This window comes from Bubalus bubalis, chromosome 1 (assembly GCF_019923935.1).
Source record: "Bubalus bubalis isolate 160015118507 breed Murrah chromosome 1, NDDB_SH_1, whole genome shotgun sequence".
Taxonomy (NCBI): domain Eukaryota; kingdom Metazoa; phylum Chordata; class Mammalia; order Artiodactyla; family Bovidae; genus Bubalus; species Bubalus bubalis.
In genome coordinates this window covers 114,735,632-114,760,556 of record NC_059157.1, presented here as the reverse complement: position 1 = coordinate 114,760,556, position 24,925 = coordinate 114,735,632, and the positions used below count along the sequence as shown (strand labels likewise).

Sequence of the window (24,925 nt, the reverse complement as noted above, 5' to 3'; positions counted from 1 at the left end):
GTTGATTCCTCCAGTACCATTCTTCTTTCTTAAGTTTGCTTTGGCTATTCGAGGTTTTTTGTATTTCCATACAAATTGTGAAATTATTTGCTTGATAGGTATTGCATTGACTCTATAGATTGCTTTGGGTAGTATACTCATTTTCACTATATTGATTCTTCCAATCCAGGAACATGGTATATTTCTCCATCTATGTGTCATCTTTGATTTCTTTCATCAGTGTTTTATAGTTTTCTATATATAGATCTTTTGTTTCTTTAGGTTGATTTATTCCTAAGTATCTTATTATTTTTGTTGCAATGATGAATGGAATTGTTTCCTGTTTTCTCATTGTTAGTGTATAGGGATGCAAGGGATTTCTGTGTGTTAACTTTGTATCCTGCAACTTTACTATATTCATTGATTAGCTCTAGTAATTTTCTGGTGGAATCTTTAGGGTTTTCTATGTAGAGGATCAAGTCATCTGCAAACAGTGAGAGTTTTACTTCTTCTTTTCCAATCTGGATTCCTTTTATTTCGTTTTCTTCTCTGATTGCTGTGGCTAAAACTTCCAAATTCAAGTACTATGTTGAGTAGTAGTGGTCAACCACTTGTCAAAGAATGAAACTAAAACACTTTCCAACACCATACACAAAAATAAACTCAAAATAGATTAAAGATCTAAATGTAAGACCAGAAACTATAAAACTCCTAGAGGAAAACATAGGCAAAATACTCTCTGACATAAATCACAGAAGGATCCTCTGTGACCCACCTCCTAGAGTAATGGAAATAAAAGCAGAAATCAACAAATGGGACCTAATTAAACTTAAAAGCTTTTGCACAACAAAGGAAGCTATAAGCTATAAGGTGAAAAGACAGCCTTCAGAATGGGAGAAAATAATAGCAAACGAAGCAACTGACAAAAAATTAATCTCAAAACTATACAAGCAGCTCCTGCAGCTCAATTCCAGAAAAATAAATGGCCCAATCAAAAACTCGGCCAAAGAACTAAACAGACATTTCTTCAAAGAAGACATACAGATGGTTAACAGACACATGCTCAACATCACTCAAAGACTTGGTAATGCTTCTTAATGAATTCAACTTACAATAACAAGGTAAAACAGCAAATTTTATACTACAGTTAAGTCATCTTAACAGCAATTTAATAGTGTTGTGTAATTTACAAGTGTTGTCAAACTAGTTTCTATATGACCCATGTAGCCAAAATTTAAAATGAGAAGCAAGACCTTCCTATCTGGCCCATTACTGAAAAACTTGGCTGACCCAGATTCAAGTCACAGTCCTAACTGTGCTTCAGAGTCCTAGCTATAATATATGTATTATAATGGTAAATCTTCTTCATGATTTTGAGTAAATTAGTGTGAAGTAAATTGTGTAGAATAGTGGCACATGGTAAGTGCTTTTAAAGTTTAAGTTGTTCTTAATAACTATATTTCTATAGCTCTTCTGAACTATACAGAGTTGTGGTCATTATAAAAGATTATCTGTAGGCAGAGGGAGGTCTTCGGTGAATAGAAATTTCCTTTAAAAGACAGTCCTCTTTAAAATTACTGGAGGAATTTCTACCTTGTCCATCCCTTGCTTTTTTATGTTTTGGTAGCAGCTTTATTGAGATATAATTCACATACCAGATAATTCACTGATTTAAATTCAATGCATCATCACAACCAATTTTAGAACATTTACATCATCCCAGAAAGAAACCCATACTTCTTAACCATCATCCCCTAATCCTATTTGCCTATTTTGGACATTTAATATAAATGGAATTATACTGGGCTTCTCTGGTGGCTCAGATGGTAAAGAATCTGCCTGCAATCCAGGAGACCTGGGTTCAATCTCAGGGTTGGGAAGATTCCCTGGAGAAAGGAATGGCTACCCACTCCAGTATTCTTGCCTGGAAAATCCCATGGACAGAAGAGTTTGGCAGGCAACAGTCCACGGGTTTGCAAAGAGTCAGACATGACTGAATGATAACACTTTCGCTTTCATATGAGATGAGGTCTTTTGTGACTGGTTTGTTTCGTTTAGCATATTATTTTCAAGTTTTAAACATATTGTACTTTATTCCTTTTTATGGAGGAATAATGTTCCATTTATGAATATACCACATTCTATTAAACCATTCATCAGATGATGGAGTTCAGTTGTTTCTATCTTTTGGCTATTGTGAATAATGAACGAACTGTCATGTACAAATTTTTATGTGGACATTTTTTTCATTTCTCCTAGGAATGTATCTGGAAGTAAAATTGCTGCATGAAATGGGAACTCAGCATGAAACAGGACCATATTTTTGTCCAAAGTGGCTATACCATTTTACATCCCTGCCAGCAGTATATGAGGATTCCAGTTCCCCCATATCCTCACCAACTCTTGCAATTACCTGTCTTCTTTATTATAACCATCTTAGTGATGATAAAGTGATATCTGGCTCACTTTTAATTCTCTGGGATGACATATTGGGGAAAACTACTCTTCTCACCACTCCACGCTGGGTTCACGAGGGGACAACACCCTGAGGGCCCAGCCCTGCAAGAGCATGAGGATATTTCCACTAAAACTCAAGTTTTTCTCAGAGGAGAAAAGATTCCCAGAGATTGTGCTCAACTGGTAATTAGTTTTCAATTCACAGACTCACACATTCATACCACCCTCAGAGGGGGCATTATTGAAAAATGAGGAAATATTTTTCAAGGTATGGCCAAAGAGTTACAGGGCATGTATGCTCAGTCACTTCAGTCATGTCCAACTCTTTGTGACCCTATGGACTGTAGCCCGCCAGGCTCCTCTGTCCATGGGATTCTCCAGGTGAGAATACTGGAGTGGTTGCCATGCCCTCCTCCTCCAGGGGATCTTCCTGACCCAGGGATCGAACCCAAGTCTCTTATGTCTCCTACACTGGCAGGCGGGTTCTTTACCACTAGTGCCACCTGAGAAGCCCAAGTTACAGGGCAGATGATCACAAAGCATCTTGACTCAGCAGAAGCCAGGACAAGCTAGCTTCCAGAGAGAAGTTCTATGGACATTGCTGCCCAGCCCCACCTCCTACCATCTGCTCCTCATCTCTGCAATTTTCGGAGACACAAAGGAGCCTTCTAGGGAGAAGGATCAGGGCTACTGGGAGATAGTTACCATAAAGGAAAGAGGAGTCTCCCTGAAGAGGCAGACCCTGCATCACAGCAGGACATCAGAAGGTGCCGGGGTCCAGCCCCAGCAGGATCCAGGGGTACCCTCAGGATGACGGCCTAGGCGAAAGGATAGCAAAGCAGAGAGAGAGGCTTGATCTTCCTTGATTAACACAGAAAGCCAATAAAGCTCCTGTGTTCCAAGGAGTCATCCTGAAAGAAGAACAGAGAGAGAAAAGGAAAAAAGAATGACACAGAGAGACCAAGCTTCGGTGAGCGAGGCCCATGACTATTTTCAAAAGGAACTTTTATACTTTGACTTGTACATAGAGGGAAATGAAAGATGCAAAGTCATACAGAGTCAGCCCAAACATTACATCTGTTTTGTCTTTATCAAAACCAGGATTTTTTCTGCACATCTTTCCCATAAACAATGTTGTGTACAGTATCTTCTGGCCTTGGAGGCCTGTGGACATTTTATAACCCTTTTTTGATAAAGGCTGCTCAACCAGAAAACCTGTTTTCCCTTAAGGTGTTTCTTCTTTATTTCTCCCAGCCTCAGAAAGTACTAAACAGAGTTACATTCTCACGGAGCAAAGGTGCAGTGGGTCACAACAAAGAACCAATTAGCTCAAAGGTCTGATGTGGTTAATTCCAAGGCTGCTACTTGTTTTTCTTACATTCCAACTATGTTAACTAATGCACTCCCAGGTGCACAATGGATAAGGCATATGGGCATCTGGCAGCAAGCATTGGCCCAATAATGAAGCCCTTTACCAGTACTATCTATTCTAATAATTTTTCATCCCTTAAAGGACTCTATGCTCATTAGGACTTTTAGAATGTTTTGGCTTCCCGTGTCTTTCAAGGTTGGGGAGTTGTGAACCATCATGTGTGTTAATTGCAAGGGTATGGATAAACCTGTCAGGCAAGCTAGAATGCCAACAGAGGGGCTTGAATTGAAACAGTCCTATCATGCCCATTAACTAAAGCCCTAAGTTTATTTTTTCCAGAGAAAGGTGGTCAGGGATAGCCCCCTGTTAATGTCAGAAGAGTTGGTGAAAGGCACAAAATAGTAAGACAGATTTTGGTTTTGGGGTGGATGCTCGAGCAGATTCAGGGGGTCCCTTGAGGCCTGATCCAACTTTGCCTGTCAGGTCTCTTCCGCATGATCTTTGTCATGGGTGGAATCTCCCGTGGTGGCTTCCGGCAACAGGGGAGGGTGGTTTCTGGTCCTGCCCTGTATGGTGACTGCTGCCCAGGGTGGAGAGATTTGCCCCCAGAGGAAGTCTGCCAATTGGTGGCTGTTTACTGCATGCCTGCATGCACTGGCCTCTGCTGGGTGTTGTGCTTACTGGGTGCACTTTGCAGAAAGTGTTTCAGGGTAAGGTTTCCTCTTTACGTGCTCCCACCACCCCCCAAGTGTGTCCTGTGTAGCACTTTCACAGTTACCGCAGAAATGTAAATTTCAGTTCATTGCTCTGTTCTCTAGAGTCAGAAATAACACCTGACATTTGTAGATGCTCTAAAGTATTTGCTGAATGAGGATAAAAACTGAAGTCGACACTGGCTCATTGAACCCAAGCATAGTACCTCACTGTATATATTGTTTTGTAGTTTATTTATGCCTAGTAAATATAGTATTGTTGAAAATTTCCTTTGTCCTAGTGACTATGTAGTATTCTTCTCACAAACTCCCCAAATTTGTCTTGACCAGGCTCTAGGTTTTGGACATTTACATAGTTGAAAATTTGTAAGCACAGGCTGTAGGTGAGCAGGCTTCAGTAGTTGCAGCACATGGGCTCGGTAGTTGCTACTTGTGGGCTCTAGAACATTCAGGCTTCAGTAGTTGTGGTGCATGGGATTGGTTGCTCTTTGGCACATGGAATCTTCCTGTACCGAGGATTGAACCCATGTCTCCCTCGTTGGAAGGTGGATCCTTAACCAGGGAAGTCCCAATATTATTATTGAGCACAAGTCTCACTGTTTCTTAGGAGAAATTCTTAGAATGGAATGGAACATTGCTGGGTGGAATGATAGGTCTGTTGTTAAAGGTCTGCAATGCATATTGCCAAATTTCCCTTCCCCCAAAGACTCTGTGTGAAACCTATTTCTCACACACATTGTCCTTGGCAAGTGCCGTCATTCTCTTCATCTTTTCAGTGAACTAGGCCCACAGAGTATCTCATTGATTCCTGAAGCTATGCAGCCTCTCAGGAGATTGCTTATGAATGCCTTCCCAAGTTTTATTTAAAATTTGTCATAAAGAAAACTGTTCCCGAGAAAGCCAGATCAAAGATTCCTTCTTGAAAGAGACATTTTATAGGTGACGAAGAAAAACAGCAACCAAAATGAATGTCTGGTGAAAGATCACTGGGAAAGTTGAAGGTCAAGTTTGAGCCTTGAATGTCAGGTTAAATGTCATTACATTCTCCCTAGACTGACAGTCAGCTGGGGGGCAACTTCCCTGGAACAGGTGCTTATCTGAAAATAACTCAGTTATCAGAAAGGAACTCAGAGTCCAGCTCCAATGCAGGCTTGGTGCAGTCTTCTCTTTTACTACTTTCATGTGACATTTGCCATGTTATTGATATTTCCTATTTCTTTTTCAGTTCATTTACCTGTTTGCTTCCCCCACTACCCTACTTTTAAAGACCATTTTCCTCTACATGCATGCAGTGATGTGTCCTAGCGTTGTGTGGGTTCTTGACAAACCATATATCATCTCTACTTTTGTCTTCCATAATCTGTCTTCTTGAAACTGACTTATTTTTTTTCAAGACCTAAATAAATTTAGTTCTAAAATAAACTTTACATCACCTGAAATAAAAAAAAACTAGTTTCGTTTTCCATGAATAGAAAGTCCCCATAAAATAAATACAATTAAAGTGTGATTGGATTCTGGGTGGGTATCTATGATTGTCAAAGGCTCTTTGAGCAATTCTCTTCCTTGTAATGGGAAACAATGCAAGAAAGAGATATGCTAGCAATAGATGAGATTTCACAATCAGAATGACTGAAATAAATTTGAGAATGCAGTTACCTCTCCCCTCTAAGTAAGCCAATGTTCTCCAGTACTGTGTCCACAGATGACTTAAAATCATCTGTTTACCTTGGGCACAGTGGCTGTCACACCCGAGCATGCATCAGCGTTTCCTGGAGTCTTGTTAAAACACAGATCACTGATTCATTAAGTCTGGGCTAGCACTTGAAATGTGCATTTTTAAAAAGATCCAAGCCATGCTGGTGCTGCAGGTCCAGATCACAGACTCCAAGAAGCACAGGCCTCACTGCATCACCTCTCACTTTAGGAAAAACTGGCTGGAGAGGGCCAGCAGGTGCAAACCTACTCCATTCATTGTGACTATTTTCCTCTCAAAGTGCAACAAGCCCAGGTCCAGCTATAGCATCCAGAGAGCAGTGCTATAGTCTCTCTAGAACCACTCACTTCCTCTAGAAGGAAAACTGAATTACAGTGTGTGACCAGAAGAGAGATTTATGGCCTTCATAAAACCTCCCCACAATCAAGGAGCAGAGGAGGAAGTAGGTGAGAAGCCTTCCTTGGGAAAGCCCCTCTCTATGACTTCTCCCAGAGCTGAATTTCCTGAAGACTGATAATCAAATGGAATTAAGGAGTTCACAAAATTTGACTCTCCATGATGCAAAAAAAATTGTTTTTGAGAACTGACTAAACTCAGTGAGATGAGTAGATAAGTGATTGTGGAATTTTACAAGCCAACCTTCTAAAGTTAATGCCTCCCTCTTTTGAAGGCCAAGGTGTTTGAAACTTAGCTCCAGTGATAGAATGCCCATGTGTCAGCATTGGAATCTTCCTCTGAGCCCTTGACATCAACTGTGTGTGAGAATAGAAAATCTCAAGAGAGCTCAACCATAATACTGCCTCCCAACAATTCAAAGCACGTTAATTGGTCCATGTTTCCCTCTAGGGTTGGCCCTGCTGCTGCTAAGTTGCTTCAGTCGTGTCCGACTCTGTGCGACTCCATAGACGGCAGCCCAAAGTCTCCCCCATCCCTGGGATTCTCCAGGCAAGAACACTGGAGTGGGTTGCCATTGCCTTCTCCAGGGTTGGCCCTAGAGGGGACCATTTAAAGAAGTTTACTGAAGTACATGAAGCATAGTTGATTTACAATGTTGTGTTAATTTCTGGTGTATCACAGAGTTATTCAGTTTTATGTGTATTTATATATTTTCCATATTCTTTTCTATTATGGTTTATTATAGGATATTGAATATATTTCCCTGTGCTATACAGCAAAACCTTGTTGTTTATCTAATTTATATACAGTAGTTTATTAACCCCAAACTCCTAATATATCCCTCTCCACCCCTTTCTCCTTTGGTAACCATAAGTTTGTTCTCTATGTCTGTGAGTCTGTTTCTATTTTGTAAATAAGTTCATTTGTGTCACATTCTAGATTCCACATGTATGTGATATCATATTTGTCTTTCTCTGACTTATTTCACTTAGTACAATAATATCTAGGTTCATCCATGTCACTGCAAATTACATTATTTCACTTTATGGCTGAGTAATATTCCATTGTCTATGTATACCACATCTTCTTTATCCATTCATCTGTTGATGGACATCTAGGCTGCTTCCATGTCTTTATTATTATAAAGAGTGCTGCTAATGAACATTGGAGGTGCATGAATCTTTTGGAATCTGTTTTCTCCAGACATATGCCCACCAGTGGGATTAGTTGGGTCATATGGAAATTCTATTTCTGTTTTTTAAGGAACCTCCATATTGTTCTCCATAATGGCTTGACCAATTTACATTCCCACCAACAGTGTAGGAAGGAGAACCCTGTTTTTTTTCCACACACTGTCACAGTAGAAGAAATGCTCTCCTTTACTGCTGTATCTAGGCTTCCCTTATGCCATGTATCATTCGCTGCATCAAGGATAGTCACCACAGTTATTGCTCTGTTCTTTGATTTATTTGACTGGAATGGGTCTTAGTTGCAGCACTCAGGATCTTTGTTGCATCCCGTGGGCTCTTTCACTGGGGGCACACGGCCTGTCTAGTTACAGCTCACAGACTCTGGAGCAGGCAAACTCAGCAGTTGTGGGGTGTGGGCTTTCGTTGCTCCAAGATACGTATGGGATTCCCTGACCAGGGATTGAACCGGCATCCCTGCATTGCAAAGCAGATTCTTAACCATTGGACCACTGGGAAAGTCCGTATTCCTCTGGTCTTGACTATGAAATGTTCCTTTTAATTTTTTATAATAAACATAATAGTGTAACAAATGTATTTGCACATATAATTTTCCCTTCAGTTGAAAATATTTCCTTAGGATACATGCCTAGAAGTGGATTTCTCAGTCAAAAGCTAAGGATATTTTGAGGGCTCTTAATATTTGAGGCTAAATTGCTTTTGGGTATGGACCTAACAGAAGCAGAAGATATGAAGAAGGGGTGGCAAGATTACACAGAAGAACTATACAAAAAAGATCTTCACAACCCAGATAATCATGATGATATGATCACTCACCTAGAGCCAGACATCCTGGAATGTGAAGTCAAGTGGGCCTTAGGAAGCATCACTATGAACAAAGCTAGTGGAGGTGATGGAATTCCAGTTGAGCTATTTCAAATCCTGAAAGCTGATGCTGTGAAAGTGCTGCACTCAATATGCCAGCAAATTTGGAAAACTCAGCAGTGGCCACAGGACTGGCAAAGGTCAGTTTTCATTCCAATCCCAAAGAAAAGCAATGCCAAAGAATCCTTAAACTCCCGCACAATTGCAGTCATCTCACATGCTAGTAAAGTAATGCTCAAAATTCTCCAAGCCAGGCTTCAGCAATACATGAACTGTGAACTTCCAGATGTTCAAGCTGGATTTAGAAAAGGCAGAGGAACCAGAGATCAAATTGCCAACATCTCTTGGATCATCAGAAAAGCAAGAGATTTCCAGAAAAATATCTACTTCTGGTTTACTGACTACGCCAAAACTTTTGACTGTGTGGATCACAACAAACTGTGGAAAATTCTTAAAGAGATAGGAATACCAGATGACCTTACCTGCCTTTTGAGAAATCTGTATGCAGGTCAGAAAGCAACAGTTCAAATTGGGCATGGAACAACAGACTGGTTCCAAACAGGGAAAGGACTACGTCAAGACTGTATATTGTCACCCTGCTTATTTAACTTCTATGCAGAGTGCATCATGCGAAATGCCAGGCTGGATGAAGCACAGGCTGGAATCAAGATTGCCAGGAGAAATATCAATAACCTCAGATATGCAGATGACACCACCCTTATGGCAGAAATCGAAGAAGAACTAAAGAGCCTCGTGATGAAAGTGAAACAGTTGGCTTAAAACTCAACATTCCGAAAACTAAGATCATGGCATCTGGTCCCATCACTTCATGGGAAATAGATGGGGAAACAGTGACAGCCTTTATTTTCTTGGCCTCCAAAATCAGTGCAGATGGTGACTGCAGCCATGAAATTAAAAGACACTTGTTCCTTGGAAGAAAAGCTATGACAAACCATATTAGACAGCATATTAAAAAGCAGAGACATTACTTTGCCAATAAAGGTCTGTCCAGTCAAAGCTCTTGTTTTTCCAGTAGTCATGTATGGATGTGAGAGTTGGACCATAAAGAAAGCTGAGCGCTGAAGAATTGATGGTTTTGAACTGTGGTGCTGGAGAAGACTCTTGAGAGTCTCTTGGACTGCAAGGAGATCCAACCAGTCCATCCTAAAGGAGATCAGTCGTGAATATTCATTGGAAGGACTGATGCTGAAGCTGAAGCTCCAATACTTTGGCCACCTGATGCGAAGAACTGACTCACTGAAAAAGACCCTGATGCTGGGAAAGATTGAAGGGGGGAAGAGAAGGGGACAACAGAGGATGAGATGGTTGAATGGCATCACTGACTCTATGGACATGAGTTTGAGTAAACTCTGGGAGTTGGTGATGGACAGGGAAGCTTGGCGTGCTGCAGTCCATGGGGTCACAAAGAGTTGGACACGACTGAGCGACTGAACTGAACTGAATATTGGCTGCTGAATTGCCTTTGGGGGAGGGGGGATGTAGAACTGACCAGCATGTTAAATTACATATACCCTCACCAGAAATGATTATTATCAATGTGAATATTTTAAACAGATGCATGTCATTTCATTTCTGTTCTGGTTAGCAGCATGTCTTTAAAATGAGTGTAAAGTTGAGTACTTTTCCCACATTTCTTAATGAATTTTATTTTCCCTTTCTGAATAATTTGATTATGTCAGCCAACTTTTGGAAAATAAATTATGATGAGTCTGAAGACCCAGAACAGTGTCTTATTTACTTGCATTCTGTGCTCCCTGAACCTTCAACAAACTGGATGACATTAGTCCATTCTTTCCTTTAATCCATAAATATTTACTGAGCACCGGCTGTGTGCCAGTGTTCTGGCTGCTGGAGACGGAGGAGTGAATGAGGCAGGGAAGCTCTTGTGGGCAACAGACACTCAAACCAACAGAGACAAAGTCATTTCATACATGGTGAGAACATGGAGGAAATGAGCTGCAGATGGATAGTCAGGTGGCTCTCTTAGAGGAGACCACAGAGAACCCCCCTGTCATTCACCTCTTTAAAAAAAAAAAAAAAAAAAAAGCCATCTCTACGGCTTCCTGTTTTGCACTCCCTGCAGAATCAGTCCTCAGTCTGCCTCTCTGACATCACCTCCTTCCAATCTCCTCCTAAACAACAGTGCTCCTCAAACACCAGACTCGTTCTCATTGCTCCTTCTGCCTTCAAAGTTCTTCTCCTATGTTTAAATGGCAGCCTCTTTCTTAATATCAAGTCTGAGTTCAGATATCAACTCCCATGAGAAGATTCTGCTTACTGTCCTATATAAAGAAGTACCTTCTAACCCACCAGTCACCATCCTGTTGTGTTTTATTTTCTTCATAGCATTTATTAATTGCTCTGAAATTAATTGTTTGCTGCCCAGCCCTTTGCCTCTATAAACTCCAGGCGCATAGGAACCATTGCCCTCTTGTCCACTGCTTCAGTGATGTGTCTGATAAATACACAGAACTGCCCCAGACATCTGATATCAATCCCTGACTTTATTCCTGTAAAGTATCCATTAGGTGAAAAGTTAATTTCAGTAGATAAGAATGCCAGGATTGGCAATGGTTTTTGTCAAAACATCACCAGTTAAACACTTGAGTTGGGAATATTGCTTTTCCACAAGGCATTTCTCTGGGGATGGTTTACTAAAATAGGAAAATAACTGATAACTTTATTTATTATCCAAATAGGATATTAATAGTATTAGTGAATCTGAGAAGACTATATATCAAGGGACTAGAATTAGTGAGAAGTAGTTAAGGGCAGTTAAAATTTCTTGCAACATTTGATCCTGTAGGCAAAAAATTCTGTGGGCCAGTTATTTAATCCTGATAGAGATTTTTGGTTTCTAATGATTCCCCAAAGCCTTGGAGTGTTGATGCTGTGGAATCAAAGTAGCTGAAGAGGGGCTCTTGACGAATCAGATTCAAATCCTAAATGTCTTTGACTCAGCACTCTTCTGTTTGCCCTATGTCTGAATATTCAGATATAATTTTAAATTAACACATCCTGTCCATCTCTATAGATAATAGATCATTGATAAGGCCTCTGCTGAAGTATAGTTCTGTGGTAACCAAGTAATTACAGGTAAACTTAGCTCTTTTTAGCTGTTTCTGCGTCATCACCTACATATCACATTGTTTTTATGGGAAAGTGGCATCTGTGTTTTTGACTTATAGGTAAATACAAAAAATATAGCTGGTGTGGTGCTAATATCACCCCTTTTCCTTGCCCAGGAATCATGTGAGAAATGAGACAGAATATGGCAAATGGAGACAAATATCACTTGCAATAGGAGCTTATTTTGGAGACTTTGATTTGGGGGCCTCCTTATTTAAAATATTTACTTATTTATGACCGTGTTGAGTCTTGGTTGCATCGGGTGGCCTCTTCGTTGCAGTGCTTGGGCTTCTCTCTAGTTGTGGCCTGCAGGCTCCAGAGCACATAAACTCTGTAGTTTGCAGCACGTGGGCTCTCTAGTTGAGAACTCATGTGAACTCAACATGTGAACTCAGTAGTTCTGGCCCATGGGCTTAGTTACTCCATAGCATGTGGGATCTCTGTTCCCTGATCAGAGATCAAACCCTGTCCCCTGCATTGCAAGGCAGATTCTTAACCACTGGACCACCAGGTAAGTCCCTGATTTAGGGCTAATACTGAATCCTGACCCTCCCTGTTACAACAGTCCTGAGTGGGGCTCTGGGAGAGTCCAGGTGCTCTCCCAGAAGGGAAAGGCAGGATCAGAGGTTAGTATTCCTGGTTTATTCTTCTGAGATAGGTCAGTACACCTCACTTGGGACAGAGTGAATAAGGGCTCTGAGAGGCCAGGAGCATGGCACTTATTGAGCTGCTCCACATGGAAGGAAATATCAGCAATGAGCAAGAAGAATTTCCCCTCCTGAGAAGGTCTAATGGATTTGTCTCTGTAGTCCTAGAGTGTTGCCGGCTGGTGTGGCCTGGGTTCAAAAAGGCCTAAGAAAGGATGACTGTGGATTCATGCTTTCAGGACTGCCTGACCTTCTTGTTGCTCACGTTTTGCCAGGGAAGAGTCAGGAAGGCAGATGCCTAGCAGATCTGCATTTCTTCCTGGTCACACTTTCTTGTGTCCTCAGTAGGGAATTGGAGTAGAAAGCCACGGCAGATACTGACACTGTTGTAGTAGAGTTCCATTAGCAGACATTGGCAGTAGGAATCTGTGTACAGTACTCTCTTGATGTCTTGAACCCAGGAAAAGGTAGAGCAGTGGGCTCTTCCTGTTTATGAAACAGGATTTGAGACGCAGCAGCTAATTATGTGACCTCAGGCTACTTTCTTAATTTTCTTAAAATCCTGGTTAGCCTTTTGTAAAGTGAATGTATTATGTAGAAATGCCATGTAAAAATGGTGGAAAGGGAGAACATATTTGTGAGACATATATAAAGAACACTGACAACTCAAAAATAAGGAGACAAACTGGTCCACTAAAAATGGACAAATGATTGATTTGGAGCAAATATTTTTAAGAGACATGAGTAGCTAATAAGCACATGATAAAAGGCTCCGTATCATTTGTCATCAGGAAATGCAAATTAAAACCAAAGTGAGATACCACTACATACCCTTTAGAATGGCTAATATTATAAAAACTGGTAATAACCAAGTGTTGGCAAGGCTGGAAGCAACTGGAACTTCTATGTTACTGATGGGAATGTAAAATGGAACAACTCTGGAAAACAATTTAGGATTTATTATAAGTTAAAAACATACCTATCATATGATGTGGTCTTTCCACACCTAAGTATTTACCCAAGAGAAATGAAAGCATATGACCACACAGAAACTTGTGTTTAAATACTCATAACATCTTTATTTGTAATAGTCAAAACCTGGAAACAACATAAACGTCCATCAACAGGTGAATAGATAAACCATGGTATGTCCAGCATATCTACACAATGGAATATTGTTCAGAAGTAGAAAAAAACCGAACTATGAAATATATACAATAATATGGATGAATCTCAAAATAATCATGCCGCGTCAAAGAAGCCAGATCAAAAAATAAACCCCTCCAAACCCAGTACTTTGGCACCAACATTTTGGCCACCTGGTGCAAAGAGCTGACTCATTGGAAAAGACCCTGATGCTGGGAGGGATTGATGGCAAAAGGAGAAGGGGGCAACAGAGGATGAGATGGTTAGATAGAGTCAGTGACTCAATGGACATGAATTTGAGCAAACTCCAGGAGATAGTGAAGGACAGGGGAGCCTGGTGCGTGCTGCAGTCCAGGGGGTCACAAAGAGCTGGACACAACTTGGCGGCTGAACCACAGCAACAAACCCAGTACATCTGTATGACTCCTTTGTATAAAATTCTAGAAAAGACAAATTAATCTGTAGTGACAGAAAGCAGATCAGTGGTTACGTTAGACTGCAGGTATGGGAAAGGTTGAACACAAGAAAACTTTTGGGAATTATAAGAACATTTGATATCTTGATTGTGCTGATGGTTTCATGGGTGTGTGTACATGTCAAAAGGCTTCCCAGGTGGCTCTAGTGGTAAAGAACCTGGCTGCCAGTGCAGGAGATGTAAGAGACATGAGTTTAGTCCCTGGGTCGGAAAGAGCCCCTGGAGGAGGTCATGGCAACCCACTCCAGTGTTCTTGCCTGGAGAAGCCCATGAATACAGGAGCCTGGCAGGCTACAGTCCACAGTGTCGCCAAGAGTTGGACAGGACTGAAACAAGTTAACATATACACGCACACATGTCTAAGCTTTAAACATGTTCCATTTACATAAAGTATACCTCAATAAAATTGTAAAAGAAAGCAAAAACAAGTAGGGAAGGAAGAAGAACTGATACACAGTAATAAGGAAGAATTTCACAAACAGTGTGCTGAGGGGGAGAAGCCAGACACTGAAATAGCACATATCATACGACTCCATTTATATACAATTCCAGAAAAACCAAACTAATCTCCAGTGACAGAAAGCAGGTCTGTACTTGCCTGGGTTAGAGGGTGGAGGAAAGAATGGACTGCAAAAGGGCAAGAGGAAACTTTTGGATGTGATAGAAAAGTTCTGTATCTTGATTGTAATAGTGGTTTCACATGAATATACATCTATCAAAGCTCATTGAGTTTTATACTTTAAATGGATTCATGTATTGAAGTAAATTATATCTACCTCAATAAAGTGAGTTTAAAAAGAATTTTAAAATGCCTTTGTTTAACTCTCGCTTCCAGGAATCATTCAAGCTGAGAATAACACAAAACATATGGGCCTGAGAGGTATCTTTGCTTGGGAAAAATACTTAAACAGGCCTCTCTGCTATGTAAGAGTTAATCCCAAATCCTATTCCTGAATGAAGACTTTGGGGACAACAGGGAACTCACCTGCTGTGTAATAACATAAAAATTTTTGCTTTCACTAAGGTTAGAATTAACATTCTGGCTAATATTCACGAGGTGTTACTGGCTTCATTCCTCTGCCTAGGGCCAAATTGCAAAGGGAGTTGGGGTCCTGGATTTTTAAAGAGGGAGGATTGGATTAAAAAGACCCTCATCCAGTACTTCCCTGGTGGTCCAGGGGCTAAGACTCTGTGCTTCCAATGCAGGGGGCACAGGTTCGATCCCTGGTCAGGGAACTAGATCCCACATGCCGCAACTGAGTTTGAAACCCACAACTAAAGATCCCCCATGCCACATCCCAAGTGTCACAACTAAGACCCAGCACAGCCAAATATATATATATATATGTTTTTTTAAGAGTTAGCAAAGTTTAAAAAAAAAAAAAAAGACTCTCATCCAAGAGATAAACTGGTTCCTGAAACGTGAGAGGTCAGGGGCTAAGGAGCAAGAGGTGAGTAGGGGACCTTCGAGGGGGGACGTGGCTTGTGAACAAGCAGGAGTCACGATACCAAGTAACCTGTTTTGAGTTGTTCTCTTCCTTTCCCTCCTTGACCTGCCACCCACAAGCTCTCAGTAAAGTTAAATGCTACAACCTTATATTAACTGCTTTTGAGAACATTAGTGGGGGGCCATGTCCAGTTACAGTGATATGTGGGGAGCCAGGGAAACTTGGAGACATGAATACACAGTTGTTGGAAGTGGTCATCAAAGAGACCCACAGTAGTGATCCACAGCAAAAGGTGATAAAAGCTCAGCAACAAACAGTCAGGGGAAAGACATGAGGACACCTCAGGGATTCTCAGAACTACAGCTGGAGGAAACTGGATTTCCCGCACTCCATCGCAGCACGAGGGGCCCAGACTCTCTTACTGGGTGTTTAGACGAATGTGACGTCCTAAAATGTGATAACTTGGGGATGTTTGGGATATAAAGACATTAACATTCCCCCCTTCACCCCATAATCTCCCAAGGACGTTTGGATGGACTGTCCTGAGTTATTTTGGACTATGAGACAGAAAAAATAATCCGTAAGGTCTGGTTCACCTCTTTGTTCTCAAAAGCTTGAGAGAGACCTATGTTATACGACCAAACCCTAACTAGAAATTGCCTCTGTTGGGTTTGACGTCAGTTGATGACTGGACTTTGAACCCGAGAGAGAGTTTAAAAGAAAGGTAGCTGGAGGCAAATCATTTCCTTCCTGGATTACCTAGCGAGAACATCCAAAATGAAAGCCTTCGCTCACCTCACTCTTCTTGCCCTCCTTTTTCCAGCCTTAGGTAAGGAACCCTTAAAATTTTTTCATTCCTTTAGTCCTGTTTGTTGTCTCTGAGATAGAATCAGCAGGTTTAAGCTACTAATTCCCACCGCCCCATTAGGTGGACTGTGTTGTGGATGAAGTTTCCTAGGGGCTCAAAGGCACAAGGCATTTCAGTCTGTGATGAAGGCAGATAGAACAGTAGTGAAAAGAAATTTCTGGACTAGGATTTGGAATTCAGAGAGCCTGGGATTTGCCCTTGAAAGTCCTGAGGCCAAACAAAAGCAATTTAGTAGTTCCAAGAGCTCAGTGCCCTAGAATCTCCTTCTGTTTAATCCCCAAATGTCATTTGGGTCCTAATGCAGAGCATGGACCTGGTTTAATCCCTGAATGTGGCATCAAGAGTTTTCTGCCCCTTATACTTGGGAATTAGCGTTTATCTCTGGGCAAATCCCTTAATCCTCTGAGTATTGGTGGCACTTCTGTCAAATGTTGATGCTCATATCTGTTCCACAGACACAGATGGGCACAGGTAAGCCCTTGATAAGTGGGAGTAACAGCAGGAGCAGGGTAGCAGCAGTCAAAATGGCCAGCTGGTCAACTGTTCTCTTGTTCCTGGAAGGACACTTGCCTATGACTGACTGGTTAAACCAAGCCCTGTTCAAGGTGAAGAGCCAGATTCTACCATCCAGGGGTGTCCAGACCCAAGGGGAAATCCGATAGCATCTTCAGCAGTTTTCTATATCCAAAGGTTTAGGAATAGCTTCCTCACTAAAACTTTTCTTTTAATTATTTCTTTTAAACTGACCATCATTCTCAGAGCTCTTGGAGACAGTTAAGGGTTCTAGAAAAGTGATTTGGAGAAGGCAATGGCACCCCACTCCAGCACTCTTGCCTGGAAAATCCCATGGACAGAGGAGCCTGGAAGGCTGCAATCCATGGGGTCGCTGAGGGTCGGACACAGCTGAGCGACTTCACTTTCACTTTTCACTTTCATGCATTGGAGAAGGAAATGGCAACCCACTCCAGTGTTCTTGCCTGGAAAATCCCAGGGACGGGGGAGCCTGGTGGGCTGCCGTCTATGGGGTCGCACAGAGTCGGACACAACTGAAGTGACTTAGCAGCAGCAGCAGCAGAAGGTGGCTCAGATGGTAAAGCGTCTGCCTGCATATGCAGGAGACCTGGGTTCAGTCCCTGGGTCGCGAAGATCCCCTGGAGAAGGAAATGGCAACCCACTCCAGTATGCTTGCCTGGAAAATTCCATGGACAGAGGAGCCTGGTAGGCTACAGTCCATGGGATTACAAAGAGTTGGACACGACTGAGCAACTTCACTCACTCAAGAGTTTACTACTTCATGTGTCCAGGGATTCCTAAGAGTGGAAAAAAGGTGACTTTGATGAATACCATAGCCCTTAGGGCAAAGATTATCTCTATTCATTTTACTCTTTAAAAAGTTTCTGTGTCTAGGATTAAGAATTGGGTACACATCACTAGAAAACATCTTGAAAGAAGTTTGATACATTAAATACCTTAATGGGGGTATTTTTCATCATTGTTTAAACATACCCCCTTCTCTACCATCCCTCAACTAATATGTCCTGTAATTGAAAATAGGGATAATTGCCATGAACTGTAAGGACAAAAGGAAGCTGCTTCCAGATGGTAAACAGTGTCCCCTTGTGGCATTTTAAATTGTCCTCACTGAGAACCACTCTGAGGAATATTAAACTCAGATTGACAGTTCTGCAACTACAGACATAAATGATATTACATCTCATAATAATAGGATATGTTGATATTAATATATAATTAATATTTTACATTATATTAATACATTATAATTTATAACAATTAATGTAATAAATGATATTTACCTCATATTTTTCTAAGCAGCTGAGCTAACAGACCAACTGCCATTGTACTTTTCAGTGACTTTTTTTTTGCTATGATGCACAGCTTGTAGGATCTCAGTTCCCTGATGAGGAATGGAACCCGGGCCATGGCAGTGAAAGCCCAGAATCCTAACCACTAGACCACCAGAGAACTCCCTAGTAATATTTTTCCAGTTTTGTCTGTTTAATTTTTAATTTGTGTCAGTTTTTTTTAGTAGTCATGTATTTTTATTTTTAATATAGTCCACTACATTTATTTTTTCAGAAAAAAATGGATTAGGTACTAATTAATATTAAATAATAGCAACTGCATTATATGTTCAGTGTTTTGTCTTCTGAAACTTGGTATCTTTATTCTTCCAGCCATGATCCAAATTGGCACTGCAACCTCAGCTACTACAACCCCTACCACCACAAGTGCACCTACTCCTACCACAGCTACTACAACCCCTACCGCCACAAGTACACCTACTCCTACCACAGCTACTACAACCCCTACCCCCACAAGTACACCTACTCCTACCACAGCTACTACAACCCCTACCGCCACAAGTGCACCTACTCCTACCACAGCTACTACAACCCCTACCGCCACAAGTACACCTACTCCTACCACAGCTACTACAACCCCTACCGCCACAAGTACACCTACTCCTACCACAGCTACTACAACCCCTACCGCCACAAGTACACCTACTCCTACCACAGCTACTACAACCCCTACCGCCACAAGTACACCTACTCCTACCACAGCTACTACAACCCCTACCGCCACAAGTACACCTACTCCTACCACAGCTACTACAACCCCTACCGCCACAAGTACACCTACTCCTACCACAGCTACTACAACCCCTACCGCCACAAGTACACCTACTCCTACCACAGCTACTACAACCCCTACCGCCACAAGTACACCTACTCCTACCACAGCTACTACAACCCCTACCGCCACAAGTACACCTACTCCTACCACAGCTACTACAACCCCTACCGCCACAAGTACACCTACTCCTACCACAGCTACTACAACCCCTACCGCCACAAGTACACCTACTCCTACCACAGCTACTACAACCCCTACCGCCACAAGTACACCTACTCCAACCACAGCTACTACAACCCCTACCGCCACAAGTACACCTACTCCTACCACAGCTACTACAACCCCTACCGCCACAAGTACACCTACTCCTACCACAGCTACTACAACCCCTACCGCCACAAGTACACCTACTCCTACCACAGCTACTACAACCCCTACCGCCACAAGTACACCTACTCCTACCACAGCTACTACAACCCCTACCGCCACAAGTACACCTACTCCAGCCACAGCTACTACAACCCCTACCGCCACAAGTACACCTACTCCTGCCACAGCTACTACAACCCCTACCGCCACAAGTACACCTACTCCTGCCACAGCTACTACAACCCCTACCGCCACAAGTACACCTACTCCTGCCACAGCTACTACAACCCCTACCGCCACAAGTACACCTACTCCTACCACAGCTACTACAACCCCTACTGCCACAAGTACACCTACTTCTACCACAGAAAGTACAACTCCTAACACTGCTACGAGTACACCTACTTCTCCTGCAGGTAGTACAAGTCCTGCTAACACCTCGAATACGTCTACTTCTACCATACATACTCCAGGTAAGAGCAAGACCCTCAAATCTCCTCACTAAGGAGTCACAGTATTGTGAAGGATGGTAAGTATGTGCGTTCTGCCAGAGAAGGGAAGTGTGTATGACTAAGCAACTGAACTGAACTGAACTGAACTGGAGGTGTCTTTGGATATAAAACCCTGGAATTAGAAAGTCTGGGTCACACAGGCTAATAGTGATGGCAGAGATGCTAAAAGATTACCTGCAGTTCCATTCTATTCTTTCCTCAAGCTACTAGCTAGATGTGGAAAATTTTTTAAACTTGGACTTTGTGAAAGCTACTTTTGCAGTTTCCCTCTCCCTAGGAGATTTTTGGAAATAGTTTCTTTTCTCTGAGGTCAGGTGCTAATAAGCACTGATGAAATCTCTATGCTATGCTATGCTAAGTCACTTCAGTTGTGTCCGACTCTGTGTGACCCCATAGACGGCAGCTCCCCCGTCCCTGGGATTCTCCAGGCAAGAACACTGGAGTGGGTTGCCATTTCCTGCTCCAGTGCATGAAAGTGAAAAGTGAAAGTGAAGTCGCTCAGTCATGTCCGACTCTTAGCGACCCCATGGATTGCAGCCTAACAGGCTCCTCCGTCCACGGGATTTTCCAGGCAAGGGTACTGGAGTGGGGTGCCATTGCCTTCTCCGATGAAATCTCTAGCCCCACTACTAGATCCTCGGTCTACTGAAGAAATGAGTCAGTTCTACCCTGATTCTTCATCAAATGTTACTGAAAACAGGTGAAATTACCAGAGCCATGGTCCAAAGGACAGATGTTTAGGGATACTGTTTAAGAGATGAAAATTGACCTCCTGCCTAAGTTATTGAGACAGGAAACACTTGCTTCTTTTGCCAAATTTTGGTATAGAATAGAGGTCAGTAAACTTTATCATTGAAGGCAAACTAATAAATATTTTAGGTTTTGTGGGCCATAATAAGATCTGTTAAACAACTACCCCACTCAGCCATATTAACATCAAAGTAGCCATGGACAATATACACATGAATGTGCTGATTGTGTACTGATAAAACTTAGTTTACAAAAACAGAAGAGGACTGGCAAGAATTGGCTTATGAGTCATAGTTTTCCAAACCCTGGTCTAAAAGAGTCCTCAAACCTATGTTTAAAGGATGTAGATAAACCCTGTTATTCTCAGTTAGGGAGACTGAGGCTCAGTGAGGATAGCCACTTGCCCAGGGTCAAAGAGAAAGTTGATGTCTTCCTATACATTCTTCTTTTGGCTTCCTCAGTAATCTTTGGTAGATCTAAGAAATAAATGATTAAGGAAATGGAGCCAGAGGGTGCACTGAAACCTGCTTCCCAATCTTCTTTCATGTTTGGAACAGCTACACAATCAGTTCTCCTGTAGTCAGGAAAGGGAGCTTTTCTATGCCATTTCTGCTTCCCTAGACCCTCTGTCCGGAGAAGGCAATGGCACCCCACTCCAGTACTCTTGCCTGGAAAATCCCATGGACGGAGGAGCCTGGTAGGCTGCAGTCCATGGGGTCGCTAAGAGTCAGACACGACTGAGTGACTTCACTTTCACTTTTTCACTTTCATGCATTGGAGAAGGAAATGGCAACCCACTCCAGTGTTCTTGCCTGGAGAATCCCAGGGGGAGGAGAGCCTGGTGGGCTGCTGTCTATGGGGTCGCACAGAGTCGGACACGACTGAAGTGGCTTAGCAGCAGCAGCAGCAGTAGACCTTCCGTCAGAGTAAGGGAGCCTTCTTGTGTTCTGGCCCTATACTAACTGTTAGGCATGGGCCAAACCAATTCTCTTTTGGCTTCAACATACTCACCTGTAATAAGAGATGATTGAACTAAATAGCCACAAAATCCTTTTCCCACTGTAACATCCTGTGACTTTATTCCTGGCACACAGAAATGCTACCGAGTCTGTCCTTTATTGCCAAGGAGAAAACCACACTGGGAGTTATCTGACCAGTATATCCAAAATGGTGCTGCACTTGATTTCTTCCCTAGGCTTTTCCAAATCATCCTTGCAATGTGGTTAAGTCTTTGTTAAAAAGCCATTTACTTTACTTAGAATATTGGTTAACACCCTGTTAGAGAGCTGGCCCTTATTGTTGTTTGTGAGATACTGCATGCACTATGCCTCCTATGTCCAGGTAGCCCGTTTTGTTTTTTTCTTTTACTCTTAAAAATATTCTTTTTAGATAGAATTTATTTTTTAGAGAAGTTTTAGATTCATAGCAAAATTGAGACAGAGGTAGAGAGATTTCCCATAGTTCCCTGCCCCCATACCTGCACGGCCTCCCTTATTATCAACATTCCTCATCAGAGGGTACATTTGTGACAACTGATGAATCTACACTGACACATCATAGTCCAGTTTACTGAGGGTTTACTCTTGGTGTTGTATATTCTATAGGTTTGGACAAATGTGGAATGATATGTATCCATCATGAAGACCTTTTCACCTTCCTAACAATCTGCTGTGCTCGGCCTATTCACCCCTCTTTCCCTGCTAACCCTTGGCAACTGCTGATCTTTTGTTGCCAGAGTTTTGCCTTTTTTAGAATGTCATGTTGTTGGAATCACACAGTATGTAGCCTTTTCAGATAGGCTGCTTTCATTTAGTAATATGCATTTAAGATTCCGCCATGTTGATTGTCAAGGCTTGAACATGAATAATATTCCATTGTCTGGCTGTACAAGTTTGTTTATTCACTTACCTACTGAAGGACATCTTGATTGCCTCCAAGTTTTGGCAATTATGAGTAAAACTGCTCTAAGTATTCATTTGCAGGGTTTTGAGTGGAAAAAGGTTGGTAAATACTAAGTGAATACTTAGCATTTATATTGGGTAAATACTAAAGCTTGCACTTGCTGGGTCATATATTTAGTTTTGTAAGAAACTGCCAACCTGTCTTCTGAAATGGCTATGCTGTATATTTATATTCCCACCAGTATGAGAATTCCTCACTAGCACTATTTTATTTTTTAGTAAAAGTGAATTAGGCCCATAGTTATGGAAAAAATAGCTTAAATGGGGTAAAAGTTTATCCTGCTGCTGCTGCTGCTAAATCACTTCAGTCGTGTCCAACTCTGTGCGACCCCATAGACGGCAGCCCACCAGGCTCCCCCGTCCCTGGGATTCTCCAGGCAAGAACGCTGGAGTGGGTTGCCATTTCCTTCTCCAATGCATGAAAGTGAAAAGTGAAAGTGAAGTCGCTCAGTCACGTCTGACTCTTCGCAACCCCATGGACTGCAGCCCACCAGGCTCCCCCGTCCCTGGGATTCTCCAGGCAAGAACGCTGGAGTGGGTTGCCATTTCCTTCTCCAATGCATGAAAGTGAAAAGTGAAAGTGAAGTCGCTCAGTCACGTCCGACTCTTCGCGACCCCATGGACTGTAGCCTACCAGGCCCCTCCGTCCATGGGAGTTTCCAGGCAAGAGTACTGGAGTGGGGTGCCATCGCCTTCTCCTAACCACCAAAGGGGAGGGGGACAAATTAGGAATATGGGATTAACAGATTCAAACTACTATGTATAAAAGAGATAGGCAACAAGGATATATTATATAGCACAGGGAATTATAGCCATTATTTTGTAATAACTTCTAATGTAGTATAATCTGCAAAAATACTGAATCACTATACTGTACACTTGAAACTAACATTGTAGATCAACTATACTTCAATAAAAAAGAGACCATGTTATATACATTGTACCTTATATGTAGTTTTATTTTTTTTTAAGCAACGATTTCCACCTATGGAACCATAAGAATTTTAAGACAGCTCTGAAGGTTGTCAGTCATTCAACCTATTCTGAAATCAAAGCTCAGAATCATTTCATTTGACAGAGGGAAATGGCTAGCCAAGGTCGCCATTTGGCTAACTGGTGATTTCTCTTCTCAGATCCCGTCAGTTTTCCAAAGATAGGAAAGGTGCTGCACACTGTCTGATCTAGGAATCCTCGCCAGTGGTGTAGAAACCATAGTAATATTCTTCTCACCATTTATTCAGTCATCCACTCAGAAAGCTAGAAAGTAGAGTGGCCCTTCATCACTTCCTCTTAGAATTTTCACTGAGTTAATCCACGTTGTTCCCTTCCCCTTCCTCATAGGTCTGTATACCATGTGTGTTAACCAGAGTATAATATCTAGTTTTGGGTGGGGGTTAGTTTTTTGCCTGGTCCTCCCTGTAAGTCAGTCATTCATATCTTCTGAAAAAAATATGGTGCTTTTTCTAAAATGATTTTGGAGCACCCCACCTAGTATTAGAGGAGCGGACATCAAAGTTCTGGGGGATCTGTGAAATCCAAACTATTTCCTTACTCCTTGGAATTAGAACACTGGGATCTCTTTCTGAGCAGACTGTTACTCACCAACCTCTGACCTTTACTATTGACAAGTGCTTGGCTCTAGAATTTTAGCAACAATCTTCCTAGAGACATAAGAAAATATGTGTTTGTTTCTAGATGTTCTAAGGGTATACCATGGCGTAACACAGCCAAGTAATAGAAAGTGCCCAGGAGGGAGACATGAAGATTTAAAAGTGTATTTCCAGGTGTTATTTGTTGTCACTTGTGGATTTTTAATCTCTTTCTACTGTATCTCAGGTCCCAGCACACCTTGCAAAGAGGATTCATGTAAGGATGGTTCTTTGTGTGTTAATCTGCTTAATGATTATTTCTGCCTGTGTTCACAAGGATATTACTATAATTCTTCCACATGCAATAGAGGTGAGTTACAAAGGATGAACAATGGAAATGTGCATCTCAGGCCTAAAGGGAATAGAAAACTTAAAATAATGATGAAAAGAGCTTCTGGAATATTAAAAGGAGAAGAAAATGTGGAGGCAACAAAGGCCAGCCAAGCAGAAAAAGAGTTTGTCTTTATCTCAGTGGAACCTAGTGGGAGAGGAAATGGATCAATTCAGATATGTGAACTAGTTCTAGAGGCGCGGGAGGGAATGGGTCCCTTCACTTTATCTGGTTGAAGGATCAGAGCCATGGGGTCAA

General features: G+C 41.9%; 1 protein-coding gene across 1 annotated transcript; it reads left to right on the top strand.

The window, feature by feature from the left end:
- Positions 1-6,374: 6,374 nt before the first annotated feature.
- LOC102398154 (alpha-amylase 4) lies at positions 6,375-24,646 on the top strand. Its single transcript, XM_044935961.2, has 3 exons — positions 6,375-6,472; positions 18,633-19,937; positions 24,524-24,646. Exons 1-2 carry the CDS (start codon positions 6,375-6,377, stop codon positions 19,846-19,848), a joined length of 1,314 nt encoding a protein of 437 aa, XP_044791896.2. The 3' UTR covers positions 19,849-19,937; positions 24,524-24,646.
- Positions 24,647-24,925: the final 279 nt, after the last annotated feature.